The 22180-nt window shown below is 41.1% G+C and overlaps 2 protein-coding genes and 1 pseudogene across 2 annotated transcripts; 2 read left to right on the forward strand and 1 right to left on the reverse strand.

The window, feature by feature from the left end:
• Positions 1-1555: 1555 nt before the first annotated feature.
• LOC127755538 (dirigent protein 23-like) lies at positions 1556-2249 on the reverse strand. Its single transcript, XM_052281212.1, has one exon. The coding sequence runs from the start codon at positions 2232-2234 to the stop codon at positions 1698-1700; it is 537 nt and encodes a 178-aa protein (XP_052137172.1). The 5' UTR covers positions 2235-2249; the 3' UTR covers positions 1556-1697.
• A 6015-nt stretch (positions 2250-8264) lies between these two features.
• Positions 8265-8906, forward strand: LOC127755605 (dirigent protein 2-like; annotated as a pseudogene).
• Positions 8907-21058: 12152 nt separating this feature from the next.
• LOC127755404 (dirigent protein 2-like) lies at positions 21059-22112 on the forward strand. The gene has a single exon (XM_052281079.1). It carries the CDS (start codon positions 21083-21085, stop codon positions 21635-21637), a length of 555 nt encoding a protein of 184 aa, XP_052137039.1. The 5' UTR covers positions 21059-21082; the 3' UTR covers positions 21638-22112.
• Positions 22113-22180: the final 68 nt, after the last annotated feature.

Consider the following 22180-nt stretch of genomic DNA (forward strand, 5'->3'; position numbering starts at 1 on the left):
CTAAGACTAGATTAACAAAGACATATGATAAATGGGTAGGCAAGTATATCATCAAAACCAGAGCAATCCAAGAGGTCCAATGTACTGATGCAGCCTTAAACGACGCCGACGTTAAGGATACAATTGCCTGGGCCGGCGGAACATTGGACTTATCCCTTCGCCGGAGATCGAAGATGATGCAGCCCCGCGTCGGGTGCCAAGTTCCGCCAGAACGTAAAAACAAAAGTAGAAATAAAAAGGGTGGCGATGCGCCGAATGTATTGATCGTGGAGATAGATTACATAGATCCCGGGTGTACATATTTATACCCAGGGGTTGATACAAGTCTTTGTCGGACAAGAAAGAAACTAACCTAAAGATAAAAATAAAATATAAAGTCCTTATCAGACACTAAACACACTTTCCTAAAGATAAAAGGAAACTAACAAACTATTCCTAATTAATAGATAAACTGTCATGCCGCATCCTCTTTAAACTCGGTAACTTAGGGATAAGCTCCCTTTAGTAGATTGATTTCCTTAACCGAATATAGCAGGAATCCGACTATTGGCGACTTGATAACTCCCATCGGCTGATTCCGAGATGCTGCAGCCGATAATGATTCTAAGCCGATGTCGTCTTTACCGATTACCAAATTTCACTGTTAACAGCCACCCATATCGCTTGACGTATCTTATTTGAGGTCAAAGTTTTAATCACGATACTCAACGGTAAAGTCAGCTATAATATATTTTCTCATTAAATAAAATGTCAAAATAATATCAAGCTCGAAGTATGACTGACGTGACGCCTATGTTAATAAGGAGTACTCATTACAACGTAACATATTATCTTAATTTGTTTTGTTAAAATGTTGATGGTTGTTTTGGGTTCCATGCCCGCATGCAACATGTAGCTAGGATGCGGATTTTCATTCCTCGACGGAACATCCCTTCGTTATTTATATGCCATCTAAATATTTATAAATTTTTTTTAAAAAAATTATAACATAGATTAATACTAAATATATCACTCCACAAACATGCAAGACCAAATTCAACTTCTATAAGTTACAACAAAAATAACAAATTAAACTAAAAATAGTTATCGCATATTCGCAACTATATTTGTTATTTTTGTTATAACTTGTAGAAGTTAAATTTTAACTTGCTTATGTTTGTGGAGTGATATATTTTATATTAATCTATGTTGCTAATTTTCTTTTCATATTTTTTATGACTATTAGGTGGTATGCACGAAACTAGGGGATATCCCTCGAGAGATAAAATCATTTTCCCCATGTACCTAATACTATTCTCATCCTAAAATAATTTCATTTTTCATCCATCTCATGTATACCAATATAAAACCAAGAAAACTAAATTACTCTTAATTTATCAAATCGCAATGTAACTATTTTTCACTTTATTTTAAAATAATAATTTTTATTATAATAAATTATGATTTAATAATTACTCTAAAAATAAATTTATTTTATGCTAAATAGAAGGTGCTAATTAGAATGAACTTTATTACGGGATAGAGAGGTAGTACATGATACAGTAGTAATTGACATACAACGTATCGCTACCTGGCTAACTATTTACTCCCTCCGTTTTAAAATATAAACTTGTATGATTGGATTAGATATTTCATACGTCCTATCCGATATTAATTAGGTTCTTATATTTTAACACAAACGAATAATAATAAATCAGTTAATCGTGGCGGATATGGATATCGTACTGGACGGTGGCGTCGCCGGCGGCGTTGTACCAGTACGTGGTGGCGCGCAAGTAGCCGCGGGCGAAGCGGAACGCGCCGGTGCCGCCGACCACGGGGATCTCCCTCACCGGCCTCGCCGGGTTGGGCCCGAAGATGGCGACGCTGCTGCCGTTGTACGGCCCGTCGGCGGCGAACACGAAGCTCATCGCCATCAGCAGCGACATCGTCTCCTTCCCGGCGCTCACGTACATCCCCTGCGCGCGGCCGACCAGCCTCGACGGCGCCGTCAGGCTGGGCCCGTCGGTGAGCGGGTCGTCGATGACGTACACGGTGCCGAACACCGTCGCGGAGGCCCTCGACGTCGGCGCGTCCGCCACCTTCGCCACCGTCGAGTTCGGCCCGGTCACCACGTCGTGCCAGTACACACGCATCCGCGTCTCCTTCTGCTGCCCCGCCGCCTCCGCCGCCGCCGTCACGGCCAGGAGGAGTAGCGCCGCCGCCGCGAGCACGAAGGACGACGAGGCTGCCATTGCTTAATTAGCTAGGTTAATTTATCGGTATAATTAAAGCTAGGTAGCTACAGGGTGATCTACTTAAAAAGGCAAGGGGGTGGTGGTGGTTGTGTTTAGTTCGATGATTTCGTCGTCGTCATCGTCGTCTCTACTCCATAGACAAATCTCTAGACAAAGACGAAGACGAAGACGAAGACAACTAGCTACTAGAAAAATGGCTGCAAGCTAGCACATCTGCACATGCGGCATGCAATACATCTAGCTAGCAATGGAGGATTAGTTAATTGATTTTAGCTGATCTTGTGTGTTCATCAGTTTAGTATTCACTTTACATTACAATTCTTTTAAGGGAAAACAGCACGAGATTGTGCCTTTACATTACATGATTACACTGATCTTGCATATGATGGGTAATGGGTTAATTTGTAATGAAGTAATCCATAGCCCATACTAGATACTTTTATGGCATGCACGCTGCAAGTTGGGATATATATGGACTCTGAGGAAGCTGACAGAAGTAGTAGATGCAGTAGGTGAAGATCAGCTGGCTTGGTTTAGATTTCTTCAATCTTGTTTAACACTTATTTTCTCCGTCCCAAAATATAAAAAGGACTATGATATTCGATGAGACACATTCTGCTACTATGGGTCTGTTTAGGGGAGCTTCTAGCAGCTGCAGCTTCTCCTAGAATCTCCAGTTACCACTTGCCAGAAGCTCACCCAAACAGCCCAGCTTTTTATCCAAATTCTAAGAATCTGTGGTTGTAGAATCTGGAAAATGAACTAGAAGCCAGAAGCTGGGTTTCCCAGCTTCTCCAGATTCTCACAAGCTAGCTTCTCAGTAGCCGCTTCTCAAAATCTTAAGCTCCCCCAAACAAGCCCTATGAATCTAGACAACTCTCCGTTCATATTCATGGTATTAGGATATGTTTTATTCACCAAAATATTCTGCCTTATATTTTAGGATGGATAGAGATACTTGGTGGAAAAGCATGCTTTAGTTATTTAAATTTTGATGCCTCTTCTACACGTGCCTCCATTGATCGGCAGGGGTATACCGCTATATATGATATATCTGTGGGCTTGATTGTAACAACTCACCTTCTCATGCATCGTACGTGCTGTCGTTACTTCTTTTTTTTTTGTTTTTTTTAAAAAGATCAAGATTTTGTTTGGTTTAAAATTAAGCTGCCGTTGTAATGCTTGCCAAATAGAGATTATTATTTGGTGTGTCTATTCCAGCCAACAACTCTTGTCTCGCACTAGAACGGATACCCTCATCTCAATCGGGCGGTAAGCCCCATCTCAATTGGGCATGGCGTCCGTCACAGGCTAGAAGTCACTGATGTGAAGAGCTATCTCAATCGGGCAAACGGCCGTCACAGATGATTCTATCTCAATCGGGCCCTAAGTAAAGCCCGTCACCGATAATTTTGACCCAGACGACCAGTCAAACTATAGCCCGTCACAGATGACCTATCTCAATCGGGCCACAACTAGCGCCCGTCACAGATAAGACTATAGCCCTTCACAGATGAGTCATCTGTGACGGGCATTAATTATAGCCCGTCACAGATGAGTCATCTGTGACGGGCATTAACTTATGCTAGAGTTAATGCCCGTCACAGATGAGTATATTCCAAAAATAAATAAATTTTATTTTTTGGCTACCCCTCACTCGTGTGCACCCACGCGGGAAGTTCAAACTTCCCAATCGGTCACCCATCCCGAAATTGCTCTAGACCAAGCACACTTAACGTCAAAGTTCTTAAGAGATTGTGGCTTCTGGAAAAGTAATTGTAACATGTTAGTATGAGTATTCTATTAATCCTATTATGCCCTAAGCTAGGATGTTAAATTGGGGTTATTAAATGATTTCAAATGGAAAAGTCACCAAAACCAAAGTTGTAGAACTCATCGAGGTGCAAAATTTTTATTTTGGTCATTTCTCCATCTGACTCTATTTAAACAATTTGAAATTTGAAATTCAAAGTTTGAAAAGTTCAAATAGAATTTTAGATCAGTGAACGACTTCAACTGAAAAAGTCATCAACAACAAAGTTGTATAACTCATCAAAATCTATAACTTTTATTTTGGTCATTTTTCTATATAACATTTTTTGAACCGTTTGAATTTGAATTTGAAAATATGACAACTTCAAACAACATTTTCAAATACTAAATGATATCAACTGAAAAAGTCATCAACAACAAAGTTGAATAACTCATCAAGATCTAAAACTTTTATTTTGGTCATTTCTTCATACGACAAAGTGATAGTAACATTATTCACAAAATTGACATATCTCTTATCTGGTTTTTTATAAACTATAACACATATATGTAAAATTTGTGAATAATATTACTAACATTTCGTCAGATGAAGAAATAACAAAAATAAAAGTTTTAGATCTTGATGAGTTATTTAACTTTGTTGTTGATGACTTTTTCAATTGAAATCATTTAGTATTTGAAAATGTTGTTTGAAGTTGTCATATTTTTAAATTCAAATTCAAACTATTCAAGAAAATGTTATATTGAAAAATGACCAAACTAAAAGTTGTAAATATTGATAAGTTATACAACTTTGTTGTTGACATTTTTTCCATTTGAAATCATTTACTACCCGTAAAATTATTTTGCTATAGTCAACTTACAAATATAAACATTTCATATGAAAAATGGAAAAATAGTCATCGGTGACGGGCTTTAGTTAATGCCCGATAGAGATTAAGTATATAGCCCGTCACCGATGAGTCATCTGTGACAGGCCTAGTTGTTATCTCAAACGGGCCTCAAGTTGGTGTACGTCACAGATGATGGTCATTTGTGACGGGCCACAACTTGAGGCCCGTTTGAGATATGGAATGTTATCTCAAACGGGCCTCAAGTTGTGGCCCGTCACTGATAGGTGTCATCCGTGACGGGCTTAAGTTTTATACCCATCTAACATGTCTGTGCGACCATGTCTCAATCGGGCACTTTTCAGCCCGATTGAGATGACTTCCTTGTGACGGCCCGGTATTTCTAAACATATTAGAGCCCGTCACAGATAGAAAGATCTGTACTAGTGTCGATCACAGATCTTCCTGTAACAGTAATATTAAGCTAGGTAAAAAATTATCTAAATTTTATAAAACCCCACTTATCATGAGCCAATTTACATAAAACCATAGATTTTAGCATGTGACACATAATTATGGTCCAAAAGTTTTCTAAAACCACACTATTAGTGTTAACTGTTAAGGATAAGACATACCTCTTATATTTGGGTTTGTGCTATACGAAAGTATCACATACCTAATAATATACAGGAATATATAGTCAATTAAGGTAATACGGTGATCCGAAAGGAAATTGTTTTCTAGGGATAGAAGATGTCAAAGTCATATTCAGAGAAAATAAGGTCTTCTTGGACCGTATCTAATTCAGGTTCTCTGATTTCTACTTTGAGAAAAAGATGATCATCCCTATAAATACAGGGTCCCAATAAGGGGAGGATATTGAATTACAAGCCATAACAAGAGCAATATCGAGATACAATTCGGAGGAAGACGAAGCCCTAGTCGTTGATTGTAATCTACTTTTTCCCTGATATACATATAAATGGAAGTAGGGTTATTAGTCATCTTAAGGCCCCGAACCAATATAAACACTTGTCCCTTGTCTGCTAGCTAGATACAATCTCAACGTTTTTCATACTCTACAAATATCATAGGTGGGCACCATAGTCCATCAACACATGGCGTTAACCAAACGACATACTCCTATATCAAAATTCAAAATTGTATGTTTACATGTATGTAACACTTATATAAGGAATAAATAGCTTATAATTCAAAATGATCAATAGTGTGGTTTTGTAAAACTTCATGGCCATAATAATCAAGGTTATGTGTTATGTGCCAAAACCCACGTGGTTTTGTACAATTTAGACCATAATAGTACATGGGGTTAGTTGAAATTTACTCTAAATTAATTTGAGTCTTAATTCATGGGTAAGGTAAAGATCAAATATAAAACGTGTTTCCTCCGTTTCACAATGTAAGTCATTCTAGCATTTTCCACATTTATATTAATGTTAATGAATCTAAATAGATATATATGTCTAGATTCATTAACATCAATACGAATGTGAGAAATGCTAGAATGACTTACATTGTGAAACAGAGGGAGTACCGATGAAACGGCCCATATCTCAGATGGGCCTATTTACGGCCTCTTCCGCGCCGACGAGCAAGACAGACCGTGCGGAAGAGGGCCATGCTAGTGTCGGTGGCTGTGGCGCTGGCGGCCGCCGGAGATGCGGGCATGAATACAAGAAAAAAAAAATCCAAGCAAGCAAACACTTTAAAATTTGTTTGCATCTTATGATGAACTGTTTTCTTGTGAGATTTTCTTTTGTTGCTTCACAGTTTCTTGGAGACGGTCACCCGGGCCAGGTGGTTTCCAACTGAATTAAGCTCGATAGATCCATGTGATGTGATGTGCCGCAGTCACTGCAACCAGCTGCAATAGATGCTTAAATTCGTAAGTGAACTCACAATAATTCTTTTCTTGAGCGAACCTTTCAAACTATATCATGTTGCCATTGGATTTTCATTAAGTTGTAGTGTTAAGGTACTGCCTCCGTTTTAAAATACAAGAGATTTTGATTTTTTTTAATCATCTTTTATATGTGCAAGTTAATTTATGTCCATCCTGCTATTTTTTTCCCCGCTTAGGTGTGCAAGTTAATTTATCTTTCTCAAGAAAACGAGATAAATTAGAACAAACTTTTGTTAAGCCACTTCATCAAAGCCTCGTTGTAGAAACGGGTACAAAATGCATATGTAAACGATTATGAAACCTGGATGTGAACAAACTGTTTTTTTTAGAACGATAATGCCAACCATGCCATATTACAGAAGTTTTTGTGATTGTCTCGAGTAGTCTGAAAATACAAGTTTTTTTTTCTACAGAGACAACAAGTTCGTTAAGGGCCTTATACAGCAATTTCATGGATGTTTGTTGCCAAATGTTAACTATTTCCTCTGCATACTCCTACACGCAAGTATAATTATATTGCTTGATTTTTATAGAAGTACTATCTTCGTCCCATAATAATTGTATTTCTACCATTCAAATTTTATCTTAAAATAATTGTATTTCTGGTAAGATGGGACACAACAACAAATGGAATGTGTACCCCCAACCTTCCTTTTAATTAAGTTTACATATCGAATGTGTTGCTCAACTTTCCTTTTAATCAAGTATATACATATGGAATATGCGCATGCAGTGTAGTTATTAAATATATATGGTTATTGTGATAAATTGTGTTTGATGTTAATCTATCTCTAATTTCTAGAAATGTAATTATTATGGGATGGAGGTAGTACTATGTGAGAAGTGTAACGTAGTACATTCCACATAAATAATATCTTCACAATTGTCAATGTTTCCATTTTTTTACAGCATGTTTTTTTTTGTGCTTAATTTCTTTACCATTGCTTCCTGTTCATTTATACTACATTGTTCGCGCTGAAAATCTTAATGCATCACGCAATTCATTTTTTTTTTCTAGGATTTGGTTCAAACATATATTTTTTCCCTCTAGGAGCATATTTTTGTGCACAACTGATATTGCACCGTGTGGACTTTGGGCATTGATTGACTAGCTATGATGCTGCTGGTTAGGACCTTGCTTTCAGTCTTTCCTTGTACGTATAATGTACCAAATTAACTTAATGCATCCTTCAGTTTGGAGAACTAAAAATAGCCAACTAGTTTGGGGTATTTTAGTGATAGTAACATTTTTCATATATGTACCTCAATACTGTCCACACATATACACAATTTAAATGCAAAACATTACAATCTCTTATTCTCTTTCGGTTGTTCACTCGGTCTACAAGGACAGGTCAATGAAATATCCATTGCTCATGAGGAGACAATAGATATCCATGATTCCCTCAATCACTGCTTCACACTTGTCCTATCCCTTGCCTCTATAAATAGGTCATGAGTATATCATCCACTCAACACAAATTAACACAAATTCAATTCTAAGATCAAAATGGCAAGAGGATTGGCGGTGATGAGTGTACTCTTATTTGTGTTGGCCACTACTACTAAGGCTGACATGGAAGGCAGGTCTAGGCCCAACGCCTTAGGCAACAGTTCAGCTCCGACACACCTACACTTCTACTTCCATGACAAGGTGACCAGCCCGTCACCGTCAGCGGTGAGGGTAGTAAACCCGCCAAACAACATATCGTTGACCTTCTTGGGGATGGTGGTTGTCATGGATGACCCATTGACCGAACGGCCCGATCCCGCATCAAAGCCCGTGGGCCGTGCCCAGGGCATGTATGTCTCGTCTGACCAAACCCGGATAGGCTTCTTGTAGGCCATAAATATCGTGCTCACTGCTGGGTCCTATAATGGAAGCGTGGTCATAGTGCTTGGCAGCAACCATATATCCGACATTATCCGTGAGATGCCGATTTTGGGCGGAACCGGCCACTTTCGCTTCGCTCGTGGCTATGCCCAGGCCCGCACCTACTTTCTCGACCCAAACGGACTTGATGCCATTGTCGAGTACAACGTTTATGTCTTCCATTGATCTTCATGCTAGATTGGCTTAATTGTTGATGCTATTATTCCCTCCGTTCCCTCTTACTTGATATAAGATACTATTCATGTATAAACTTGGACCACTCATCTTTATGAAAAAAAGGTATAAATATTCTATTATCAAAGTACCAGTCCTGACATTCCATATGGCTTAACAGTTTAACATGCACTGTGTTGACTAGTGCAAGCCATATGGAATGTCGGGAGTACTAAATTTCTACCACATATGTGCCCCGTGTAATAAGGAAGACTTAATTTATGCAAGGTTTGCTTTAATTACTAATCTTCAAAGTTTGAAGATTGGTCTACGACAACGTTGTCCATTTCGGGCCAACGCACTGTGACACCGCCCATCTCACGTCCCGCGAGACCGTGGCGCTCTTCGTTGACTTGTCACGCCATCGTTATATTCGTGCAAAGATTTAGCGATATCGATGGTATATTTGTGCCAAAAAAATTACATCCTAATATATTTCCAAATTTAATCATCCTTCTAGAGCGTATAGATTAATTTGGAACAAGAATTGTACACTACAGAAAAGGGACCAAATTAATGCTAGCCCCGCGACACCGCTGCTTGTCGTCGCGCGCACTGCGATACCACGGCGACGAACTCAGGTGGGTTTCCATCAATTAACTACTCTAATTGATATCTGTTCTGAAAAAAATATTGATATCATTAGTAATTAATTCATTTATATTAGTTACCGATGACATCACGCCGCACATATGGTGTGGCTAGCGCCGACCAGCTCAACACCTCTTGTTTGGCGTCGAGAACGACCCGTGCGGCCTCGCCATAGACGCAGAGCTCGGGCACCGCCCATGCGCCTTGGCTCCTCGCCTCCCTTCACCACCGTGGAGCGGGTGATTGAGCTCCTTGGCTCCTCACTTCTGATGACATCGTGCCACGCACATGGTGTCACCGGTGCCAACCGGCTCAACACCTCTTGCTTGGCGTCGAGGACCCACACGGCCTCGCCGTAGGCGCTAAGCTCGGCTGCCACCCATGCATGTACAATATCGTCCCCCGCCTCCAAGAAGACCAAGAAGAGAAGAGGAGGGAGGAGAGAGAGAGAAAAAAATAGAAAGAAGAGGAGGATGCACTGACATATGGGTCTCACACTGAATCAGCCGGTCAAACTAAGTCAATGAGCTACATTAGCAAAAAACCGCTCTCAAAACCATCAAGGGGGTCATTTTGCATCGATTTTAATAGTTAGAGGATCAAGATATCAGATATTGCGATTGAGAGATAAGAATTAGATTAAAACTATATATATTTGAGGAAGTCAATGTGAACTTATGCCAAAGTGGAATATATTTGATTGGGCCGCATGCGTAGCCCAAAATGTGTGGCATCTGATGTGGGATAGCCATGCCGGCCCCAAGCTGCAGCAATTGTAGTAGGGAGTACCTATGTTTCTTTCGAAAGATTTTTATAATCATATCATATAGATTTTTAATCCTTAGATTAAAATCCAATAGACACAGTAAAATACAAAAAACAACTAAGAAACACCATAATGGACACTATATTTCCATATCTTCAGAAAAAAAAGACCAAATCCAATATAAATTTCAAAACGTATATGCGAAGATTCAAAAATTACACTGTAACTTACAAAAGTTACAGTGTAAATTTCATAAATTACATTGTAACTTACAAGAAAACACACTGTAAATTTGAGTGAAAAAATCGAGTGAGAGATAAGAAAAAATCTTTCGAGTGAGATATAGCAAAATCGATTGTAGTAAGCAAGCGAAGCAACTGTGGCATCTCTCCTTATATTCTTAGAGCAAGGCTAATAGTATAGCCAAATACTAGCTTCAAATCATCTATAGCCAATTTATACAATTGTTGCTTACTATACTATTAATACTTAGTCTCACCTGTCATACACACATTATGTCTTGGAGTCCGCGCTGCAGCTGGTTACAAATCTGTAGTCCGCTGCTCTTCTTTCTTCGCTTTTATATCTCTTTAAAACATGTTTGTAACTGGCTTATAGCCTGCTATTGTACATGTTCTTAAGTTAGCTCACAGTAAATTGTTTCCAAGGAAACCCATTAAACTACAATATTTGATCTTGATTTCTTAAGTTATAATTTTATATATTTTTTCTAAATAAGGAACATGTGCAATATACTTAGAAAAAGGGATTTATAAGATTATTTGGCGAAACTTATTTTCTTTATGGTGCTCTCTATCGATAGTAAAACTTCATCCAAACCGTTAATTTATTTTCTATATGAAAAGGTTAGATACTTATATTATACTAACACCTCCATTAAGTCGTTAACGGTAGCAGAAATTATCAACGGAAAAATCGGTTTAACAAATAACGGCATGGAGGGGTAAAATCTTTTGTCGCTCTCGTTCACAATCACAACTCCTGGGGCAGCTCTCCGCCACTCAGCAAATCGGAGGGGACTCGACTGCTGTATTCTCTCTCTTCAGCCATCGGAAAATTTCTTCTCTCTCTTTACCACTCTTCCATTACTGTGTACTTTTGTTTTGCCATCACTTCCTAGTCAGGTTAGTTGACCGTTAAGTTTGCAAAAAATAAAGCAGACTATTATGCCTTGTAGATGTTCCAACAATCAATAGCACTTAAAAATATTTTTCCCAACAATAGTCTATACTAGGAATTTTGAAATATTGGAAGCTATAAGGTATTTATATGTGGCTGTGAAAAATGATTTTTCTCTAAATATATTACAAAGTTATATAAACCTTCCAAACGAATTGAATTTTTTTCCAACAATTTTTTTACAGCATAAATATTTTTCCTACAATTGTTTTATACAACTTCTGAAAATTAAAAGATAAATCACATTTTCATTGGTTCTCTTATAGTAACTTTTAGCTACACAGGGGCATATATTGGTTTTTGTGGACAATATGATGGTCAACTGACATTGACCACAAGAATGGCAAAAGAGGATGGGGCACTAATGGAGTAGTGGTAAAAGAGAGAAATGCAAAATTTTGATGGCGGGACGAAAAATACGGTTTCAATAAGTGGTAGAAGAAAAAAATTCCCAACTTTAATCGACATGCAAGATCTTGAGGCAAAGGGATTGACTATGTAACATTCACAAGAAAATGCTTCCTCATTTCAGTCACTTTTGGATGCCCTGGATTGCTTTAAGATTCGTACTATTACAGTTCTTCCACTTTATCATCTTCTCTGTCGTTCTCCTTTACACAATGCTTCAAATCGCGCCTAATCTCGACGATAATGTCGCCTCCCTCGCCGATTGCGCCTTCCCCGGCCTTGCCCTCATCAGAAGGTGTTGGAATTAATGAATGGGCCTTAGCCCACTCGAAGATTAATTCTTTGGAAAATCACAAAAGCCCACCTCATGAGATGGCATGCATGTGGAGTTTAGTACCACCTTGCTTATTCTAGGAGAGGGGGACCTCCTTAAAAGGGAGGATGCCCTCCTAGCCACTTGAAGCATGTGTGGTGGAGAGAAGAGGGGAAACACACGCGCGCGCTCGCTCGGCCTGGCAGGCGGCGCGCGTGCACGATGTACGCGTCGAATGGTCCGAAAAATTGGCTCCTCACCCTTGCGCAGATGCAGCCTCCTTTTGCAGTTTTGTTTTGCTGCAAATTCGGATTCGTTTTTTGTTTTGGAAACGTTCCGAAAAATCCGGTGCGTGCAAACGGCGTGGAGTCCGGATAAGTTACGCGCGACTTATCCGGTTCGGTTACGCGCAATAGAGATCGTGCGGGCGCCCTGATCAAGCGATCCTTCTCTATATAAACTGACCCGTCGTCTTCACGCAACACACGCGAAATCAATCTAGGGTTTGCCTCCTACTCTGTACTGCGCCGTCGCTCGTAGACTACTCCATCTCGCTCGCCGGCGTGCACCGGCGATCGGGAGAGCAGGTCTCCGGAACCTCTGCCTTCGACGTTCTGCATCGGGAGAAGGCGGCAATAAGGTTTTTGAGAAGCGCTTCGCGCGACTGCTCCCTGTTCGTTCGCGATGGCTCGCCTTCCTCTTCGCTCGCGTGTTTCGTGCCTTCGTAGACGCCTGCGAAAAGTTTCGACCAAGCAGTCGATCTTTCCGTCACCTCGGTACGTGTTCAATATGTTGCGCATATTTGATCTGTTCATGTTATACTGTGTAGTTTACATGTGTAGATCTAATGATGCGTTCATGCTAGTTTTCATCTGTAATGTCATGATTTATTTATGGAATAGATTAAATCATTATATGCCTATAATCTCAACAATCCAAAAACCTTATTATAGGCACTGTGATTTTACTATGGCTGGTTTTGCCGATGCACTGAGGCCGGATAAATTCACCGGTGTGCATTTTAAGAGATGGTAGATCAGGGTCACTCTGTGGCTGATAGCTATGAAATGCTTCTGGGTGAGTACTGGCAAACCTGAAGGAGTTCTTACTGCTGAACAGCAGAAGCAATTCGAGGAAGCCACTACTCTCTTTGTGGGATGCATTCTTAGCGTTCTTGGCGATCGTCTGGTCGAGGTGTATATGCATATGACCGACGCTAAGGAGTTGTGGGATGCACTGAATACTAAATTCGGTGCTACTGATGCTAGCAATGATCTGTATATCATGGAGCAGTTTCATGACTACAAGATGGCTGACAACCGTTCTGTAGTCGAACAGGCTCATGAGATACAAACCATGGCTAAGGAACTCGAACTCCTTAAGTGTGTCTTACCCGACAAATTTGTGGCCGGGTGCATTATTGCGAAATTACCTCCATCTTGGAGAAGTTTCGGTACTGCACTCAAACACAAGAGACAGGAATACTCCGTTGAGGGGTTGATAGCGTCTCTTGATGTTGAGGAGAAAGCTCGGGAAAAGGATGCCGCGTCTAAGGGCGATGGTGGGCAGTCCAGTGCCAATGTTGTGCACAAGGCCCAGAATAAGAGCAAGGGGAAATACAAAGCTCAGCGGACCACCAACTTCAAGAAGCAGAAGAAGAACAACAACAATCCTAATCAGGATGAGAGGACTTGCTTTGTGTGTGGCCAAGTTGGTCATCTGGCTAGGAAGTGTCCACAGCGCAAGGGGATGAAGGCACCTGCAGGGCAGACTTCTAAGTCTGCTAATGTGACTATTGGCAACACTGGAGATGGAAGCGGGTATGGTAATTTACCTACTGTTTTTTCAGTTAATCAGTCTACTAATTGGTGGGTTGACACTGGGGCCAATGTACATGTTTGTGCTGACATCTCATTGTTTTCTTCTTATCAGGTCGCACGGGGTTCTACCGTCCTAATGGGGAATGGGTCACATGCTTCTGTTCATGGTGTTGGCACGGTAGATCTGAAGTTTACTTCGGGAAAGATCGTGCAGCTGAAGAACGTGCAGCATGTCCCTTCTATCGACAGGAATCTTATTAGTGGCTCCCGTCTGACTAGAGACGGATTTAAGTTGGTTTTTGAGTCTAATAAAGTAGTCGTGTCTAAACATGGATATTTTATTGGTAAAGGTTATGAGTGTGGAGGCCTGTTCCGCTTTTCCCTTTCTGATTTCTGCAATAAGTCTGTGAACCATATTTGTGGCAGTGTGGATGATGAGGCTAATGTTTGGCACTCACGTTTATGTCATATTAATTTTGGCTTGATGTCTCGACTTTCCAGCATGTGTTTAATTCCTAAGTTTTCCATTATCAAAGGTTCTAAGTGCCATAGTTGCGTGCAATCGAAGCAACCTCGCAAGCCTCACAAGGCTGCCGAGAAGAGAAATTTGGCACCACTAGAACTCCTACATTCAGATCTTTGTGAAATGAATGGGGTGTTGACGAAGGGTGGAAAACGATATTTCATGACGTTGATTGATGATGCTACTAGATTTTGCTATGTGTACTTGTTGAAAACGAAAGACGAGGCTCTAGACTATTTTAAAATTTATAAGGCAGAAGTTGAAAATCAACTTGACAGAAAGATAAAAAGGCTTAGGTCTGATCATGGTGGAGAGTTTTTCTCGAACGAGTTTGACTTATTCTGTGAGGAACATGGCATCATACATGAGAGGACGCCTCCCTATTCTCCCGAGTCTAATGGGATTACTGAAAGGAAGAACCGCACACTGACTGACTTGGTGAATGCCATGTTGGACACCGCGGGACTGCCTAAGGCATGGTGGGGGGAGGCATTGTTGACCTCAAATCATGTGTTAAACAGAGTTCCTAACAGAAATAAGGACAAAACACCATATGAGATATGGATTGGGAGAAAACCATCACTTTCTTATTTGTGCACATGGGGGTGCTTGGCGAAAGTCAATGTACCAATAACGAAGAAGCGCAAACTTGGACCTAAGACTGTGGACTGTGTCTTTCTGGGATATGCTCATCATAGCATTTCCTATAGATTTTTAATAGTTAAATCCGAGGTACCGGACATGCATGTTGGTACAATTATGGAGTCTCGTGATGCTACCTTCTTTGAGAGCTTTTTCCCAATGAAGGATACACATAGTGGTTCGAACCAACCCTCTGAAATAATTCCCAGTTCAATCACACCACCAGAACAAACTGAACATACACATGAATATGTCTCTGAGGAGGATGTCAGTGAAGCTCCTCGAAGGAGTAAGAGACAAAGGACGGCTAAGTCTTTTGGTGATGATTTCACTGTGTACCTCGTGGATGACACTCCTAAGTCAATTTCAGAAGCATATGCATCTCCTGATACAGACTACTGGAAGGAGGCTGTCCGTAGTGAAATGGATTCCATTATCGCTAACGGGACTTGGGAGGTGACAGAGCGACCCTATGGGTGTAAACCTGTGGGGTGCAAGTGGGTGTTCAAGAAGAAGCTTAGGCCTGACGGTACTATTGAAAAGTACAAGGCTCGGCTTGTTGCTAAGGGCTATACTCAGAAATAAGGCGAAGATTTCTTTGACACTTACTCACCTGTTGCTAGATTGACCACAATTCGTGTGCTACTTTCCCTAGCAGCCTCACATGGTCTTCTCGTTCATCAAATGGACGTTAAGACAGCTTTTTCTTAATGGAGAGCTGGATGAGGAGATCTATATGGATCAACCTGATGGGTTTGTAGTTGAAGGTCAAGAAGGCAAAGTGTGCAAATTGTTGAAGTCTTTGTATGGTCTGAAACAAGCTCCTAAGCAATGGCACGAGAAATTTGACAAAACATTGACATCTGCACGCTTTGCAATCAATGAGGCAGATAAATGTGTGTACTATCGCCATGGTGGGGGTGAGGGAGTTATTTTGTGCTTGTATGTTGACGACATACTGATATTTGGGACAAACCTTGAGGTGATAAATGAGGTTAAATCATTCTTGTCTCAAGATTTTGATATGAAGGATTTGGGAGTATCTGATGTTATCTTAAACATTAAGCTAATTAGAGGTGAGAATGGGATTACACTCTTGCAGTCCCATTATGTGGAGAAGATTTTGAATCGCTTTGGCTTCATTGATAGTAAGCCTTCTCCAACACCTTATGATCCTAGCTTGTTGCTTCGCAAGAACAAGAGAATTGCTAGGAATCAATTGGAATACTCCCAAATCATTGGCTCGTTGATGTACCTGGCTAGTGCAACTAGGCCTGATATCTCCTTTGCTGTGAGCAAGTTGAGCCGATTTACCTCTAATCCGGGAGATGATCACTGGCGTGCGCTTGAGCGAGTAATGCGCTATCTGAAAGGTACTGTGGAATTGGGGCTTCACTATACTGGGCATCCTGCGGTACTGGAGGGTTATAGTGATTCTAACTGGATCTCTGATGTGGATGAGATCAAAGCCACTAGTGGATATATCTTCACACTGGGTGGTGGTGCTGTTTCATGGAGGTCTTGCAAATAGACCATTTTGACGAGGTCAACCATGGAAGCAGAGCTGACGGCACTGGATACTGCTACTGTTGAGGCAGAATGGCTGCGTGATCTATTAATGGATCTGCCTATTGTTGAAAAACCGGTGCCGGCTATCCTTATGAACTGTGACAATCAAACGGTAATTGTCAAAGTGAATAGTTCTAAGGATAATATGAAATCGTCTAGACATGTGAAAAGACGATTGAAGTCTGTCAGGAAATTAAGAAACTCCGGAGTTATAACGTTGGATTACATCCAAACAGCGAGAAACCTGGCAGATCCCTTCACGAAGGGACTATCACGAAATGTGATAGACAATGCATCGAAGGAGATGGGTTTGAGACCTATGTGAGTTATACTATGGTTGTAACCCAGTCTATGTGATCGGAGATCCCGTGAATTAGATCCTGGGAAGAACAAATCATTAGTAAACTAGAGGAGAGTACCAATATATACCCTCTCCAAGTGAAGATGCATGTACTCTCGTGAGCTGCAAGGCAGGTTGGTTATGCCTTAATGAGTTCTGTTGGCTTTAATTAGCGAAGATATTGTCCTGCAGAGCATTCTTGAAAGAACTCACCATTGTGAGCTTGACTGTTGGTCGCAGTCTATGAAGATTTTGGGTGAATCTTCTAGGAAGCTTACTAAAGACCTGGGAGTATGACTTATACGCTCCACCCGAGGGGTAGTCTACAGACGGTCTAGTACTAGATAAGACTTTGAGTGAAACTTGCTTGCACAAGACTTGCAATTCAAGGCGTAGTCCATTGTTCAAGTTGTGAGTAAGTGTAGCTTGGAGTTCTAGGTGGATGTTCAACCTTAATCGGTCTCCATCGAACCGCTGGTATATAAACAGTACATTGGAAAAGGCAAATCTCAGTGGGATTTTGAGATTTGGTGGGGGATTGTTGGAATTAATGAATGGGCCTTAGCCCACTCGAAGATTAATTCTTTGGAAAATCACAAAAGCCCACCTCATGGGATGGCATGCATGTGGAGTTTAGTACCACCTTGCATATTCTAGGAGAGGGGGACCTCCTTAAAAGGGAGGATGCCCTCCTAGCCACTTGAAGCATGTGTGGTGGAGAGAAGAGGGGAAACACACGCGCGCGCTCGCTCGCCTCGCCTCGCAGGGCAGGGCAGGCGGCGCGCGTGCACGACGAATGCGTCGAATGGTCCGAAAAATTGGCTCCTCACCCTTGCGCAGATGCAGCCTCCTTTTGCAGTTTTGTTTTGCTGCAAATTCGGATTCGTTTTTTGTTTTGGAAACGTTCCGAAAAATCCGGTGCGTGCAAACGGCGTGGAGTCCGGATAAGTTACGCGTGACTTATCCGGTTCGGTTACGCGCAGTAGAGATCGTGCGGGCGCCCTGATCAAGCGACCCTTCTCTATATAAACCGACCCACCGTCTTCACGCAACACACGCGAAATCAATCTAGGGTTTGTCTCCTACTCTGTACTGCGCCGTCGCTCGTAGACTACTCCATCTCGCTCGCCGGCGTGCACCGGTGATCGGGAGAGCAGGTCTCCGGAACCTCTGCCTTCGACGTCCTGCATCGGGAGAAGGCGGCAATAAGGTTTTTGGGAAGCGCTTCGCGCGACTGCTCCCTGTTCGTTCGCGACGGCTCGCCTTCCTCTTCGCTCGCGTGTTTCGTGCCTTCGTAGACGCCTGCGAAAAGTTTCGACCAAGCAGCTGGTCTTTCCGTCACCTCGGTACGTGTTCAATATGTTGCGCATATTTGATCTGTTTATGTTATACTGTGTAGTTTACATGTGTAGATCTAATGATGCGTTCATGCTAGTTTTCATCTGTAATGTCATAATTTATTTATGGAATAGATTAAATCATTATATGCCTATAATCTCAACAGAAGGCGCCAATGGTGCCAGTGAGGCCATGTCAGCCATCATGCACCCCATCTCCCCCTCTCTCCCTCTCCTTCCCATCATGCGGTGGTAAGGTGCCCCACCCCATTGTTTTCCACACCTCCTAACTGGTCAGGAACCCACACCCCCGCTACCAATGTTGGCCAACCACTTGCTAACGATCCCGTGGCTTTAGCTCCACCCACATGTTCTGCCACCCACGGCCGTCTCGCTAAGCCCTGTGAACTTCCCCCGTCCCCCGTCCCCCCCCCCCCCCCCCCCCTCCCCCTCCACCCCAACTTTGAACCCTAAACCTAAATCGGTTGGGCTGTCGCTAATTTCTTGAGTAAGAGGAGAAGACCCCGGCATGAATCTTGTGGCGAATGGGACAGCAGAGAATCTGCAAAGATTCCTCTAAAAAATCTATCGAATTAAGTCTAACAAATATTTTTTAAAAGGGTTAATTATTTTTTAAAAGGGTTAATTGGATCCATGTGATTACGAGTTTGCCGTATTAAATAGGGTTAATTGATATGCTTAACTATCGTGTAGGAGTATTTCTTAGCTCAGCTTCAGCTCCAATATTTGAAATATTCACGAGCATCCAGTATTCACTATTCAGAACGTATCGTGTGTTTTGTGAAGTCGGATGATTGGCGTTCGTTATACCATATCCCCATCGATTCTCCAAAAGAAAACATTAATAGAGCATTCAGAATTCTTTAAAAAAACAGAGCATTCACAAGCAAAGGATCCCCTTAATTAATTCTTTCAGATATAAAAACAACCAGCAACATTCATTGGGTCATCAGAGTAGAGGAGGGTTTGGTTTTTTTTCAAGTTCTAGATTTGAATGATAGACGATGACAGCGATGCATCTACGACGACTTCTTCAACCTCAAGATATACCAGTCAAATCTCTCAGAGGTCCTTTAAGGGATAGAGTGTGTATGTGCCTTTATAAGGCTAAGTGTGTGTATGTGAGCGCCTAATGTGTTTTTAGAAAACAATTATTTGAAGAGGGAATTGATACAATTTGTTTCAGTGTGTCTTCGAAAATTGATGCCATCCTTCCTCTTTCACCGAATCATCTTTTATATATTTGGTTCCCTTCCTTCGTGTGCAACTTAATTATTTGTTTTCCTGTTTAGAGGTGCAAGTTAGTTAGTCCATCTTTCTCATGAAAACAAGATGAATTAGAACAAATTGGTTGAGTTGCTGAAAGATATCCACTCCAAGCTGGCTGAGCTGCTTCAGAAATGCTGGCAAAGAGATCGATTGAGAGGCATTGGAGATCCTTCAAGACTCCTCAAATGTGCCATTTCTTTTTTCTTTTAACACAATATATATGTAGGTGCTTATAACACGCACATACTCTCATTTCAATAAATGCACATGCACATATTCTATCTCTGTAAGCACATTTAAAGACTGGGTTGGTATATCTTAAAATCGATAAAGTCATATGACATATGTCTCACTGTCGATGGTATGTTTTAATGCATGTGTATCTTAATTTGTTATTACTCCCTCTAGTCATTTTTACTTCATGTTGGGAGAGTTAAGCTTAGCCTTCCCCGCATCAAATTAAAGTGATCGGAGGGAGTATCTAATTATGGCAAATATCATCAAGATTGTCAAGAGCTTCATTTTTTTTACAGTATGATATTTTTGCGCTTAGCTCCTTACCTTTGCTTGCTCTTCAGTATATTATGCTCCAGAAATCAGAAATGTACATTCTGTTCTAGCGTCCGATGCTGGCGCTTAAAAGCTTAATTCATCACGCAATTCGAAATTTTTTTCTAGGACTTCGTTTACTCCCTTCGGGTTAATAATATTAGTCGTTTTGGACAAGGATAAAGTCAAACTTTAAAATCTTTGACTACAAATAATTTCTAAAATATTTATCTTAAAAATATAAAAACCATATGTGTAGATTAGTCTTAAAAAGTACTTCAATAAAACCATATATTTATATTATAATAGAAAATAGTTGTCAAAGTTACTTTTTAGACACCGTGCCCTTGTCCAAAACGATAAGTATTATCAACCCGGAGGGAGTAATTTAGTTTTCTCTAGGAGCACATTGTTGTGCACAAGTGATATTGCACCGTGGACTTTGGGCGTGGTTGGGCCCTTGCTTTCAGCAAACTACAAGGCATCGTCCTTCGGTTTGGAGAACTAAAAATTAATTAACCAACTAGTTTGGAGATTCGGGGTACTTTACTGAAAGTAACATATATATTTCTTATATGTGCCTCAATGTTAACCACACTTAATCATACACAATCTAAATGCAAATTAAGTAAGCATTACAATCTTTTATTCTAGTCTTTCGGTTCAGTCGATCTACAAGGACAGGTCAACTAAAATGTACTTCCAATTGGTCATGAGCAACAATTAATAGATAGCCATAATTCCTCCAATCGCTGCTCGCCACGTGTCCCTCCTCCAACTCATATATAGAGCCCTAGAGCTCCCATGCCTCTATAAATAGGATGCGAGTGTTATTCACTCAACACAAACTCTAAGATCAAAAAATGGCAAAGGAAATAGTAGTGATGAGTGTGCTCCTTTTTGTGCTGGCCGCCACTACTAAGGCCGACACGCAAAGCGGGTATGGGCCTAGGTGTAGCTCCTTATGCAATAGTTCAGCGCCGACACACATACACTTCTACTTCCATGACAAGATTACCGGCCCCTCGCCATCCGCTGTGCAGGTGGTCAGCCCACCAAACAAAACATCACCAACCTCTTTCGGGACGGTGTATGTCATGGATGACCCATTGACCGAGGGGCCTGACCCAAGGTCCAAGCCCGTGGGTCGAGCCCAGGGCATGTACCTCTCATCAGACCAAGTCCGGATAGGCTTCCTACAGGCTATGAACATCGTGCTCACTGCTGGGCTGTACAATGGCAGCGTGATAACCGTGCTCGGCAGCAACCACATATCCGACAGTATCCGTGAGATGCCGGTTGTCGGCGGCACCAGCGCTTTCCGCTTCGCTCGTGGCTATGCCCAAGCCCGCACCTACTTTCTTGACTCAAATGGACTTGACGCCATCGTGGAGTACAACGTCTATGTCTTCCATTGATCTTGATGCACGCTTAAGTTTATCTTAGTTAATTACTGATGGTGTCAAGAGAAAAGCTTTATTTAATTCTACCACATATCTTGTGTAATAAGGGAGAATTCATGCAAGGTTGGATTTAATTGCTATTCTCCAAGGTTTGATGTGTATAGTAGGATATACATTTGGTTCCTTTTCTATGGACTGGTACAACTTTTGTTTCAAATTGAACCACATATATGGTACAGAAGTACTACTAGACTAGCTTCTATCTCATTAGTTAGGTTATAAGTGGGTCAACTCGTGAATCCACTTATAGGCTAAATAAGTAGTAACCCTGGATTTAGTCTTTAAGTGAGTTACAGGTTGACCCTGTTACAATCTTAGGTCTCAGTCTTTGACAGATCGACAGTATAGGGTGTCTGATGTAATACCCTTGTGTTTGTTTCTTTTTCATGTTCAAATATATATGCAAAGAAAAACCATTAATGAAACAAAATCTGAGAAAAAATATATATTATGAGGAATTTATAAGTGGCCATAGCCACTAGCAACTTGCCAATAGAT

Source organism: Oryza glaberrima, chromosome 11 (assembly GCF_000147395.1).
Source record: "Oryza glaberrima chromosome 11, OglaRS2, whole genome shotgun sequence".
Classification (NCBI taxonomy): Eukaryota; Viridiplantae; Streptophyta; class Magnoliopsida; order Poales; family Poaceae; genus Oryza; species Oryza glaberrima.

What these genes read in the sequence shown, in the direction of transcription:
- LOC127755538 (XM_052281212.1), bottom strand. Translation starts at nt 2,234, where the DNA reads ATGGCAGCCTCGTCGTCCTTCGTGCTCGCGGCGGCGGCGCTACTCCTC.
- LOC127755404 (XM_052281079.1), top strand. Translation starts at nt 21,083, where the DNA reads ATGGCAAAGGAAATAGTAGTGATGAGTGTGCTCCTTTTTGTGCTGGCC.